Source organism: Chiloscyllium plagiosum, chromosome 30 (genome assembly GCF_004010195.1).
Source record: "Chiloscyllium plagiosum isolate BGI_BamShark_2017 chromosome 30, ASM401019v2, whole genome shotgun sequence".
NCBI lineage: Eukaryota > Metazoa > Chordata > Chondrichthyes > Orectolobiformes > Hemiscylliidae > Chiloscyllium > Chiloscyllium plagiosum.
In genome coordinates, this window is record NC_057739.1 from 31,440,635 (window position 1) to 31,455,082 (window position 14,448).

The following is a 14,448-nucleotide window of genomic DNA, read 5'->3' on the forward strand; positions in this document are numbered from 1 at the left end:
TGCACATCAATGTTTGCTAAGCAGCATTCGTTTCGGAAAATGGTACAGCATGGTTTTATCTGCAAGATAATCTGCACCTGCTAACATTTGTTTTCACTGGTTTTTATTTATAATATTTATCTTTTTAATGAACTTCAGAGTGTATAACACATATACAACAGCAAAATTACTTGAAATACCCAAAGGCTTCCGACAGCCATTCCGAAAGAGTGAATATTAATGGTTGTTGTATATAGCCGATTTTGATGCCTCACTTAACCTTCTTGGGTACTCTTCAGCCCAAAACCTCAGTACAGTTTTGATTCAAAAATGGCCAGAAGATCCATATTCTAGAGGTGTGGGAGAATCCCTGAACATCAAGGCAGCATTTGTCCAAGCATGGCATCAAAAAGCACTAATAAAATTAAAGACAATGGGCAGCAGGAGAAAAAAAAACTCTCCACTGGCAGGAGTCAAACATAACATAAAGCAAGTTAATTGCTGCAGTTATTGGAGATCAATCATTTCACTGTCAGGGTATCAGTGTAGGATAGATATTTTCTATGAACATGTTCAGAGACTCATCTTTGCAGCAGGTAGGACGTGAACCCAGCCATCCTGGTTCAGAGGTAGAGACACTACCCTGCAGTGAAGGATCCTTCTGATGCAGTCATGGTGTCATAGGCCTAACTGTCTTCAGCTGCTTCAATGACCTGCCCTCCATCATATGGTCAGAGTTGGGATATTCAATGGTGCTCAATACAATTCCTCATACTGAGCAGTCTAATAACCATATACAGCAAGACCAGGATAATCCTAGGCTGATAAGTAACATATATACAAGAGAAGATAATAATATCTACCCATCTTCCCTTGATGTTCAATAACGTTAGCACCTGTTAATTCATGTGTTGAGTTTAATCTTTGTTACAGTAAAAGTTTTAATAACTGAAAGTAGTTAAATCCTATCTAGCTTTGTGTTTTGAAAAGAAACAGAATGCTCATGTCTCCAATGAAAAGAAGTTAGGGTTCCTAAGAGGGTTACCAGAATCTGGACTGGAACAGTCATAAAACACTGCAGCTACAAAAGCAGGCCAGAGGCTGAGAATTCTGTGGCACCTCCGGACTCAAAGCCTGTCCAGAATTTACAAGGTAAGTCAGGAGTATGATGCAATACTATCACATCAATGAGAAAACCTTCAACAATCAAAAAGCTTGAGAGAAAAAAAAACAAGCTATTGACCACCTTGAAAACATTCATTCCCACCACCATCCATCAGTGCATACATCTCGAAGCAGCACTCAGCAACCCTCTCGCTGACAGCAATTTCCAAAAACATGACCATTTCTCCCTCGGTTTTTCTTGGCAGTAGATGCATTGGCATACCACCAGCTTCAGGTTCAACAGACACACAGAACTACATTTCAGCCCCTTCACAGTCACTTGGTCAAAATCTTGCTAATAATGCTGTCAGTAAAGAATACGGCAATAAAGAATGTGGACAGAAATAAAAACAACCAATACATGAACAAATGCTTCAAAAATGGGCATTTATTTTTGCGTGATGTGTGAATTTGCTGCCTTTCACCCCTCCATGTGGCCAAATCTGAATATTTGACCTGCAACAAGTTATCAGAAGGACAGTTTTAGTGTCAGAAGGCTTAATGAAGACCTGCAAATTTCCTTACAGTAAGAGGTAGATGATGGGCCCAATTGAGACATACACAGCAGAAAGGTCAATTATAAGTGGTCATACATTTGAAGGAAGGGGCAGGAGCAGTAGAGGGATTTAAATAAACTTTTTTTAAAAAAAAAAGGCCAGAAGGGGCAGGATATCTGAAAATCATACCCTGAAAGGCTGATAGAAATAGAGATACTCACAACATTTAAGTATTGAGATGAACACTTCAACTGCAAGGCTGTGACCTAGATTGAGAGTTGATTGGTATTTGATGACTGGCACAGATATGATAAGTTGAAGGGCTCCTTCACATACTGTTAAACTCTATGACAACTGAAAACAGTGGGAAGGGGTGGAGTTTTAACTGTTCAGCATGCTATCATCAATTTTGCCAATTCTTGGTTTATGAAAATGAAAATTAGCTTTCCCATAATAAATGACTGATATTTCAGTATAGTTATATTTTTAAAATCTACATTGACTAACAGCTGTAAGAGGTTGGGGGGGGGGAAAGGAAGAGAGAAAGAGCAGTCAAAAGGCAAAATTAATGGCTCTTTACTTAAACATGCATTGTATTGAGAACAAAATAAATGGATGAACAGCACAAACACAAGTAAACAGGTATAGTTTTATAGCCATTACAGAGACATGGTTACAATGAGATCGAAGTTGTAACTAAATACAAAAAGGTATAAATAGCTTTCGAAAGGACAGGCAGAAAGCAAAGTGGTGGAGTGGCATTGTTGGTGTGACATGAGAGTTGCATGATAGCAAGAATCTGGAGACAGAATCCATATGGGATAGAGGTTAGAATTAAAAAGGAAAAGGCAATACTGTAGGACAGTAGACTGCACCGGAGACTGTTTCATAGGACAATACGTTGTCAATCAATCAATCAGGAATCAGGCTATTTTGGATCTGGTGATGTGTAATGTTTAATATGATTCCAGAGTAAAAGACTCCCCAGGAAACACAGACCATAACATGGCAAAATTTATCATTCAATTTGAGTGGGAGGAACTTGAATCAGAAACAATTGTGCTAAGTTTTAAATGAGGGTGATTATAAAGGAATGAGGGCAGAGCTGGCTAGAGTGCGGACTGGGAATGGAGGTTAGCAACAAAAAAATGCTTAAGAAACAAAAGAAAGATGTTTAAGAAAATAAGCCAACCGTGGTTAACCAAGATAACATCAAATTGGAAAATAAAAAAAAACAATGTGGCAAAGATTGGGAAGGTTTTAAAATTCAACTAAAGATGACAAAAACAAAGGAAAAAGAGGGAGAATATGAATTTTGATGGCAAACTTGCAAGTAATATCAGGACAGACAGGAAGAGCTCCTTTAAATTTATAAAAAGGAATAAAGAAGTCAACGTGAACATAGGCCCCTTACAGAATGTGGCTGGGGAAATAATAATGGGGAACCAGAAAATGGCAGCGGAGTTGAATAAATATTTTGAATCAGTCTTCACAATAGAATATTCAGTAATTATGGAATACTGGTGTAACCAAGGGCACAAGGAGGAGAGGGAACTAATCAATATCTATCACTAGAGAAAATGTGCTCAAGAAACTAATGGGGCTAAAGACCAATAAATCTCCTTGACCTAATAAAATGCTTCCGAAGATATTAAAGACAAAGATTGAGTTTTGAGAAGATTTGTAGCTCAGGTTGAGGTTCTGGATGTAGGCTTGCTCCACTTAAAAAACCATGCAAGGACTGTAACAAACACTACATTGGACAAACAGGCAGAAAACTAGCCACCAGGGTACATGAACATCAACAAGTGACAAAATGACATGACCCATTCTCACTAGTATCCTTACATACAGATCAAGGAGGACACCACTTCGACTGGGACAAAACATCCATCCTCGGACAAGCCAGAGACACGCACGAGAATTTCTAGAAGCAAGGTATTTTAACTGGAATTCTATCAATAAACACATTGATTTGGACCCCATCTACCACCCCCTGAGAAAAAGAACAGGAAATGACATCACCAACCCAAAGAACCCCAAACACAAATAGAAAGCAGGGAAAATCAGCAGTGCTTTGTCCGGAGGCTCACTGAAGATGTTACCTAGTATGGTGACAAAACATCTGAAAATGAATTTTCCAGCTCAGCGAGCAAACCTACATCCAGAGTCAAAGATCCCCAAACAGCACCTCCCAAACTCATCAAGGAGAAGGGCCACAGGAAAAAAGGAACGCCACTACCTGTAAGTTCCCTCCAAGTCACTCACCATCCTGATATCACCGTTCCTTCACTGACGCTGCTTCAAAATCGTAGAGATGTCTTCCTAATGGCATTGTAGGTGATCTTACAGCATGTGGATTGCAGCAGTACAAGAAAGCAGCTCACCACCATCTTCTTGGGGGTAACAAGAAGTGAGCAATAAATTGCTGGCCAACCAGCGATGCCTATGTCCCATCAACAAATTTATTAAAAACTAGCTACAGGGACAGTGGACACACCAGTAATAATCTTCCAAGAAACATTAGATTCTGACATAGTTCCAAATGATTGGAAAATTGCCATTGGATTAAATTGACCTCCTTCCACCTATCGCATTTCCAACACCCCTCCCCCAAGTCCCTCCTCCCTAACTTTTATCTTAGCCTGCTGGACACACTTTCCTTATTCCTGAAGAAGGGCTTATGCCCGAAACGTCGATTCTCCTGCTCCTTGGATGCTGCCTGACCTGCTGCGCTTTTCCAGCAACACATCTTCAGATTGGATTAAAAAGGGAAGACAAAAAAAACACAGGTGACTATAGGCCAGTTTACAGCATTTGTTATTGGGAAACATGTTAGAGTTAATTATAAAGAATGTAATTGAGCATTTAGAAATACATAAATCAAGCAGAGTCAGCTTGAGTTCATGAAGGGAAATTGTACCTGACATATTTTCTAGAATTTTGAGGATGTAACAAGGAGAACAAAAGCGATGCAGTGGATATAACGGTGATTGAAAAGATACCAAACAATAGGCATAATAAGAGCCCATGATGCTATGGGTAGTACATACCATCGACAGAGGAGTCACGAACTAACAGAAGACTAAGAGTTGTCATTGGGGTGGGGGTGGGGGAGAGAAAGCAATGGGTTGGGATCATTTTTAGGATGGCAACCTATAATAAGTGGAGTGCCACAAGGATCAGTGCTGGAGCCACAATTATGAATAATATGTGTTAATGACTTGGATGAGTAAAGTGAAATATACTGCAGCCAAATTTTCAGATGGCCAAAGTAGTGGGAAGGCAAGGCAATGGGACATAGTCAAATTAAGCAAATGGACTAAGCTGAACCAGGTCTGGAGGGATTGACTCATTAGGAGAAGTCGAGTAGGTTGGACCTGCACTCACTGGAATGTAGTAGAATGAGAGGTGACCATATTGAAACATCCAGATTCTTAGGGGATTTAAAAAGTAGATGCAGAAAGGGTGTCTTCTCTTGTGAGAGCATCTAGGACCAGAGGGCATAATCTCAGAATAAAGGATAGTGCATTTGAAACAGATATTAGGAAGAATTTCTTCTTTGAAGATAGTCAAATTCTTTACCGCAAAGGGCAGTTTAGCTGGGTCATTAAGTACATTCCAGGCTGAGGGGGACAGAGGTTTAATCACTAAAGGAATCAAAAGCTACAAGTAAAAGGCCAGAAAGCGGAGTTCAGGATTACCAGATCAGCCATGATCTCATTGAATAATAGAACAGACATAATGGGCTGAATGACCTACTTCTGTCTCTACTTTTCACACTAGAAGGTAGTTTCTCATCTTCCATATATTTCTGCTGCAATTGCTGCCTCATGAATGTTTATAAGCAACTCCTGACCAATCTCCAGGAAATATGAGAGCAGTCTCCTAAGAGTCATTCACATCAGTGCACTGTCAATATCACAAGCTTAATAGATTCCGTTCAAATAAGAATAATGTTTAAATACAGTTACTTACCTTGAAGGTCTTTCAGGATTTCAAAAACACTTTGTAGAGAATTCTTGTAGGTACTGGAGATCAAAGGTGGGGTACATTGGAAAGCAGGAAAGAGGAGAGAGGTGGGTGAGAGAGAGAAGAGAAAAGAGAAGAGAAATAAAAAGAGAAGGGAGGGAGGAAAAAGGAGGAAAGGAGGAAGAAAGGGAGAAACGTGCACCTTGTGGTTTACATGTCACTGCCAGTCATCATACGGATAAATAGGATGATTTTACTTCAATGGATGTCATTGCTACAGCCAAACCCACAGATTTAAAAACAGATAATACTTCAGAAGAATTGATCTCATTGTCATTCTGGGAATCAAACCATGTAGCTATTGTATATGTATATGCAAGGATAAAACTCAACCTTGGTGTAAATCTTTGGCAACTCCAGTAAACATTTGATATTACCATGATGACGTCTTGACATATTACTCCAAACAAATATGCCAGCAAAACCTTTCAGATAATTGCACGTTTGACAGTCAGCTGCATTTTGTAAAAGCTGCCTAAACACTTTCACATTACTAAAACAGACAGATAGCATATACATGAGGAAATGCAAGATTAAACAAATAAGAGGCTGCATAGAAAAACCAAAATGCTTCACTTCCTTAGACAAATGTATTATTGCATATGTGTCAGATAGTCTGAGGTTATGATAGGCAGCAAGAGGTTAATCTGTTGAAATGAGGTTAAAAGTTTCTTTCTGAAACAATCTACAAGCAACTAATACTCAATATATTCAAACCGAAGATGAAAGGAAAGTGAATATTGTAATTGCCACATGAAACCAGGAACTTCATACAGTTGTCAGACTTTTAAAATCTATTCCAGAATTTGCATTCAAAAGTGGCTCAGAATCCATAACATGTGACATTCCAAATAGAGACGACAACACATGAAATAAAATTTGTAATGCTTTGGTAGCAGATGCTTTTAAGATACAAGGAGTCGTGGTACACAGCATAACCAAAGGGGAGCTGGTCATTGGACCTGCTCTGTTATTTTGGTTTTACATGCACAAGGAGGGGAAAATATCCATCGTTCAGAAAAAGTTTGAACAAAGCACCTGTTACAATTTTATATTCTACATTTCAGTCATATTTTTCATATTGCTGACTTTTTAAATAAAAATCTTCACTATTTTACATATAACGAATGCAACAGATGAAGTCTTATTCCTTTCTTCCAATTCTCAGCCAAAGCTATGTGTATTCCTCAAGAAGAAATCCACAGATTCGAAACAAGTTACATAGACCTGTGCAATCCTCCAACAAATATTACCACAGGGGTGTCATTTAAGCATCACCATGGAACAGCTGTAATTACAGCCTTGACAGCAGAGATAAGCACAGTAAAAGACTTTAAAAGTGCTTGTTCCTGCATTTAAAAACTATATTATACATACATCAGTGATTGCTCTGCCCACAGTCCATAGTATTTAAAAATCATACTCACAACTTGCTCTTGGGCAGGAGCACAGTAGTTCCATCTGAGCAGGGATAAAGCCAAAGCAGATAGATACAGATAAGCTATAATCTCACTGAATGGCAGAACAGCCTAATCCTGCTCCTATTTAAGCAGTACGGACAGCAAATCCCTTAACTGAAAGCTGTACAACAGTTTCCGATCTCAACATTGACAAACAGCTTTATAGATGACCATGTCTTATGGGAGGCAGTGAGGTGGTGGTCACCCCACTCGCATTCCCACTTTAACCTACCACCCCCAAATCTTAATAGAGAATGAAACAGCTTAAGTAGTGTCGAGCAAACTCAAGTGCAAAGGTGAATATCTTCTTCATTACAGTATTTTGTGATAAGAGTTCCATGTTTAGACTTAAAATGATCAAAGCAACCAAGTAAATTCCCAACATTTTTTTTCCAGAAAGAATATATTGAAGATAATTAACAACTGTGACAACATGGGCAAAATTTCAATAAAAAGATCATTGTAAATACTGACTATACCAAAATATAAAATGTGGACAAATTTGAAGTACCTATGGTCTATAAACATGTTCTTTGAGAGCAACCACTACTAAAAGCATTAAGGCAAAATCCTGAATGGAAATGTATGTATTTCTAAAAAGTAAGGTGTTCCTTATTGTCAGGTGCAGAAAAAATGAAGACATTCAGGGAATGTTCAGAATACTGCAAACAATAAATTTGTTACATTGAAATGTGCTTGTCAAGCATAATTTTCAACCATCAGCTTATAATAAATTCCTAAACAGTGCCTCAAAATTAAACTGATATGACTTGTGTTCTCTCTTCCCTGTTCCTGTATTGGTTACATCAATTTGCAAGCAAATGGATTTAAGCTGTAAAAATAATTTCCAACATGCTGGTGTCATTTGACATTTTAAAAAAAATAAAGGCAATTAACTGTACTGTACACACGAGAACGCCAGCTCTTCCGCAGGACTTTGGTTCATGCAGCGTTTTGCATTCTCTGAAATATCCTCTGCAACTGCAGTACAAGGGCTCTGCCCTACAGTTTTCATCCTTTACTTCATCCATTCTCCTTCCATAGGACCAAATGAATACTATGATCTGGCATGCTGGTGGCAAAAACCAGGCCTGTGTCATTCTTGCCATTGAGTCCATTGAGCCACGCAGTTTCTCCCGCCAGGAAGCTAGAACCTCTCTTCGATTTCCGGTACGCGGGTAGAGGCCAGCGACCAACCAGTTTCTCTGTCCTTAAGTCCATTATATACAGATAATGGCTGTCGAACAGCAGAGCAAAGATCTCTCCCTGGCTCAGCAAAGAAAGATTCGAGGAATCCGGAGTTCTAATAACTCTGTCAAGAAATAATTACAAATAGGTAAAGCTGTATTCTAAAAGCTGACGTTAATACAATGGGAAAAAAAATCATTTAACACTCGAGTCTCTTCAAAAGGTCTAAAAGGAAACAGGCAAATTGACAATTCAGTAGATTCTAATGTTGAATGGCAATTATTAATATGCACTTACCTGTTGGGTAGTGATACATCCCAAAGCATATCCCAGCAGCATGCTCAAACAATATTGACAGAAGGGCTCATGCCCGAAAGGTCGATTCTCCTGCTCCTTGGATGCTGCCTGACCTGCTGCGTTTTTCCAGCAACACATTTTCAGCTCTGATCTCCAGCATCTGCAGTCCTCACTTTCTCCACATAAGTAGGTATTAAGGCACATGCTTCAAGCCCTTAAATTGTTGAACTTGATATTGAGTCCAGAAGGCTGTTGAGTTACCAGGTGCAAAATGAGTTGCTGTTTTTCCAGCAGCAAACCTGAGACAGAGATCTCGGGGCAGGAAAAGTGTTCTGTAAAGCATCACCCAGTCTGCGCTTTGTTTCCCAGTGTAGAAGGAACCACATTGTGAGCAGCGAATACAGTAGACTAGACTAACAGATGCGCAGGACATCATGGTGTAGCCAAGGGAACTCAGCAGCCTTATGGACTTTAATATTAAAGTTCAACAATACTAGGCTGGAGGCACCTTCTCCATTGTCCTTAGCCAACCCTCACATACCAGGCCTTGTCATATGGTCTGCTACACCCGCAACCCTACGAAGAGCAGCCAGTTATTTCCCAGACTGATCTTTACCCACTCTTTTGTCTACCCAACTGCTTATCTCTATCTTCTCCCATAGTTACTCCCTCAAACCCCACCACCACCCATTTTCTGCATAAATATCAACCTTTTCCTAGCTACCATCAATTCTGAAGGGACAGTGGACACAAAACTGCTTTCTCTCCGCAGACATTCCCAAACCTGCTGAGTTTTTCCAGAAATCTGTTTGCCTGATTTCCAGTATCCATGATTCTTCCAGTTTTTTGTACCAAGAATTAGTCAGGCCCACAGTGCGGTATATTTGCACATACTGGAAAATACATACTTAAACACAAACAGTCCTTTTTTTAAAAGGGGCATACACGGGACCTGTTTAAACTCAACAAAATAGATTAACACCCATTCACTGGTTCATTTTTCAGGTCACTGCCTTGACCACAGTCAACCTGTTTCGTTACATTTACACAAACTTGACAGCTCACTGTCAATCATCCTCCTTTTGGTGCATTCCCCACGGTGATGCCTCTAACAATTAGAAGCTAACATATTTGCCAATCAATCTTCTCACTCAGTAATAAAAAGGCTTTTTTTTCCTTTTATTCTGGTATTACTTGCCAATTTCCCTGAGGAGTGCATGATGAGAAGCCGAAACAAAATATGTATTTTTTTTTTCAACAATACTGCTCTATACGACACTGGGTTACAATGCAGATTTATTGAATTTAGTTTTGCAGTTTTACATTGTAGTTATTAAACAATATAACCAACGGATGAACTCGGATTTCTCCAGTTTCCTCATTTCCCCTCCCCCCACCTTGTCTCAGTCAAATCCATCGAATTCAGCACCGCCTTCCTAACTTGCAATCTTCTTCCTGACCTCTCCGCCCCCACCCAGTCTGACCTATCACCCTCACCTTGACCTCTTTCCACCTATCGCATTTCTGACGCCCCTCCCCCAAGTCCCTCCTCCCTACCTTTTATCTTAGCCTGCTGGACACACTTTCCTCATTCCTGAAGAAGGGTTTATGCCCGATACGTCGATTCTCCTGTTCCCTGGATGCTGCCTGACCTGCTGTGCTTTTCCAGCAACACATTTTCAGCACATGCCCATGATAGTCAAGTTTTCATTAAAATGTTCTTGATAATCTTGACAAATGGAACAACTGGACAATACCTGATAATATCATAACTGGCAAAGTCCCATTGGTACAATCCTAGATCCGATGCGCAGACAATGTGCTTGCCATCAAATTGCAGTCTTGGTTGGAGGCATATGCTTCGATCATTTGACACAGCAAGTGTCTTCAAACACTTGCAGTTGACCTCTCTCCCAATTGGCCAAACCTATAAATGCACCAGATAATTAAATTTTGTAAAATATTTTAGAACTATTAGTAGATTTCAAAAATGTCTGTGTGCACATAAGAATGCCATAATGAGATACATGGCTCAGTCAATCATTCTTAAACTACAAGCTAGCTTTCCTAAAAGCTTTCTCCCAATTCATGTATTTGATTCAAAGCCTTTCTATTAAATAGTCTAACTGGACCTCTCAGATTATCAGGAATGGAATCCGGAAGGATGGAACCAACTTTGAGAGGGTGTAATAAGGTAACCAATAAAAATATGGCATTTTTTAACACCAGATATCCTTAAAGAATATTGATGTGGAGAGCAGGATTCAACTTCTGGAAATGTGCTTTGTTCACCAAGCACATTATAGTTTCACTGGTGCTTTTCACACCTGAACGGGTTACCAGAGGGGAATTATTAGAAGTTACCTCCAACAGATAATTCTGTAGCACATGAAATAAAAAACCCAAACCGTTAATCAAGTGAGCCATTCACAAAGGAAGAGAATCTTTTAACTACTTTCATCCTTGCAAATTATCGTGAAAAGATGACCCTGAATGTAATGGATTTGAAGAAACACTATTCAGAACGCAACTTGAGATTCACGGTTACTTTAAAATGTGTGGGAAGTTTTGCTTTGCAAAGTTTAGAAGTCTTTTTCCAAGAGTTTGCATCACCATAAAAGGAACAAATTGCAACTTTTGGATTAAAAGACAAGCGACCCATGCGATCTGGGAACATTTGACATGGAGGCAGCGCCATCATTATGGAAGTTAAAATACAGAGACTCTGTGGCACATACAGAACATTGAGGCAAAAAGATCAGAAATGCAGATTTCTGCTTTTTACCTGCAGAGAATCAACAAACTCCTCGAAGAGGAGAAACTGGAACGCTACTTGGAACAACTGTCTGGATGAAATTAGAAACAATATCTGTGGGTCAATTGACTACTGATGCTAGGCGATAGCCTTTTTACCTCTGCTATTCTGCATGCAGCATATCTATTAATTCACAATTACTTTGCAGTGATGCCAATTTGTTTTTCAAGTTATAAAAATGGAACTCTTAGAATCACAGAATCCCTACAGTGTGGAAGCAGGCCATTTGGCCCATTAAGTCCACACCAGTGCATCCCACTCAGACCTACATCGCTACCCTTTCTTTGTAACCTATATTTCCCATGGCTAATCCACCCAGCCTGCACATCCCTGGAGACAATGGGCAATTTAGCATGGCCAATCCACCTAACTTGCACATTTTTGGGCTGTGGGAGGAAACCAGAGCACCCAAAGGAAACCCACACAGGCTTAGGAAGAATGTGCAAAACTTCACAGTCACCTGAGGGTGGAATCGAACTCAGGTCTCTGGTGCTGAGAGTGAACAGTGCTAACCACCGAGCCACCAATTCTCTCTTGGGGGGGGGGGGGTCATCCACTAAATTTTGCTTTGTGGATCACAATCTGTTTCAAAGTTATCTGAACATTAGCAGAGCTGCATGGAATTGGCATGAGAAACCTCTGTGCCAGAGTGGGTGGGTGCTGGAGGTGGGGTTGAAGCAGGAGAAATGATAGGGGGAGAAAGAGACAATGGCAGAAAGGAAAAAGAAAGAAGACAATAGAGAAGAGAGATTCAATGAAAGAGAGAAGGGTTAAGTTAGTCATATCTCTGCAAGGACTGTGACACCTCCCTGGTTAAGTCACATGTTAACTCCCTTGTCAATAATCATAAAAACGCTTTAGGTTGTGCATGGAACAGGACTTTATGTACAAGGAGATCAGTATATAAGAAAAAAAAATGAAACAGATTTCTAAAAAGTAGAGGAATGGCATCCTTCATTTTACACCTCCAACATGGGTTTGAAACTAAAATAAACCCATTGTGCTTAAAAATTTGGAGTTTGCTGGTTTTGGAGACAAACTTTCACCAAAAACATTAGTAAATTATTTGCATTTGGATTATTTTGTACACTTCCATCGCAGCTACGTTTCATAAGCTTCGAATTCCAAATAAAAAATAGTTTATCATCTTTTAGCTACTTTTGTATACTGGTCAATGGTTTTCTTTGGAGAGAGTGTCAAATTCTGATATTGAGGCACAGTGCTGTTGTAAAGAGCCTCACAAATGGCTGTAGCCAAAAAGCACAAAACTTGCTCACAAACTGCAGATAAAGTTAAGTATTGGAATAAAACAGAATAAATTCCTGTCAATCCATTCCACTATTCAAGCCAGTCTGTTATCTGAAGGAAGACTGATGCAACAAATTATAGCATTGTTTGATGCAAAATTAAAGACCTAAATCTTTTATTTATGTAAATGTGGTTGACCAGCAACAAACTGATCACCACATGCCAACTGCTTTGTAGCAATCTTGAAATTCCTGTATTTGGAATAGGTCATTAGTTATATGTATCAGTAAAAGCACAACAGGATCAGGAGTTTTAATAATTGTAAAGAAAAATCAAACAGGTAAATTTATATTCTATGAATAACAAAACATTTATACAATAAAACCAAAGAAAACCTGCACACACTGTAGGGGTCTGCCCATGAGTGGCCATTATTTTTGTGCAAGATTTTCAAGCTGTGCCATTTGGAGATGTCCAGCAATCTCAAGCACTGCTGACAAAGGGCAAGTAGCCTAATAGTAAAATGCTACAACAGTGCATTTTTCCCTTAAAAAATGGAATTACCTTGATTTCATATTTATCAGCACTTAGTAAAATATAATCCCCTGGATTGTGCATCACGGATTCTACCTGGCTGACCTGTAAAACCACCTACATTGAGAAAGAAAAGATGCTTAAGTAGAGATTGTGACAGACATTAGAAAATCAAATAATATTAAAAAGAGTCATAAGACTATGACAGCTCGGATTCATCGCTATGGCAAAATTATCCTGTTTTGGAGATGCTTAACCAAGACTGCAACATCACAGAATTGTCCACACATGCCACCAGTTCAACCAGTCTATTGCTGAAATTCACCGACATGGCATTAAGTTGCAAATGAAAAATTAGAGCAGTTTCCTGAAATTCATTAACATGATAAGTTTTAAAAGGTGCACTTAAACTTAAGTCAAACTTAGGAAACAGGTGCATTCTAACTACTAATGAATAACAGCCATTTTACATGTGGTTTACAATACACCAATTCCAATTGTCCACCTATCCTTGTTAGAAAGTTACTATATTAGATTTTGTTTTGAATTCAGCTTGGCCAAATGTACATGACGAGGCCAGATTCCAATGACAATATTACAGCTTAACATCTTATATTTAAAAAGGTAATAACTGACAGTTTTGTGGTGGCAGAGGTTTAATCCCACTCACTGAAACCATTAGGTTTTGCTACGGGTCTTCAAATTTCACAATTACCGAGTGCTACATAACAGCAAAACTGTTGCAGCCAAATTCCTCTGACCACTGTTTAGCTACAAAGAGAGGCTAGATAGACTTGGGTTGTTTCCTTTGAGCAGAGACAGCTGAGGGGAGATTGAAGTACACAAGGCGCCTAGACAGAATAGATAGGAAGCAGCTGTTCTTAGGGCAGGAAGTTGAGGGGGATTTGAGGAAAACCTTTTTTTTCCCCCCATCCCCTCCCCAAACAGGAGAGATGGGGAATCTGGAATGGACTGCCTGACATGGTAGTAGAGGTGGGAAACCTCAACTTTTAAAAAGTACATGAATATGCAGTAATGAAATGTCATGACATTTCAGATTATGAGGTAAAAACAATGACTGCAGATACTAGAAACCAGATTCTGGATTAGTGGTGCTGGAAGAGCACAGCAGTTCAGGCAGCATCCAAGGAGCTTCGAAATCGATGTTTCGGGCAAAAGCCCTTCATCAGGAATAAAGGCAGTGAGCCTGAAGCATGGAGAGATAAGCTAGAGG

The 14,448-nt window shown here is 39.4% G+C and overlaps 1 protein-coding gene across 3 annotated transcripts in view; it reads right to left on the bottom strand.

Moving 5' to 3' along the window:
- Positions 1 to 6,401: 6,401 nt before the first annotated feature.
- fbxw2 (F-box and WD repeat domain containing 2) overlaps positions 6,402 to 14,448 on the bottom strand; it is a 28,763-nt gene continuing 20,716 nt past the window's right edge. For all 3 annotated transcript variants that reach the window (XM_043720246.1, XM_043720247.1, XM_043720248.1), the window contains exons 5-7: positions 13,245 to 13,331; positions 10,375 to 10,544; positions 6,402 to 8,444 (exon numbers count right to left, since the gene is read on the bottom strand). In XM_043720246.1, the coding sequence (XP_043576181.1) occupies positions 8,156 to 8,444; positions 10,375 to 10,544; positions 13,245 to 13,331 (546 nt within the window). In that variant the 3' untranslated portion in view covers positions 6,402 to 8,155. The remainder of the gene's footprint in view (positions 8,445 to 10,374; positions 10,545 to 13,244; positions 13,332 to 14,448) is intronic.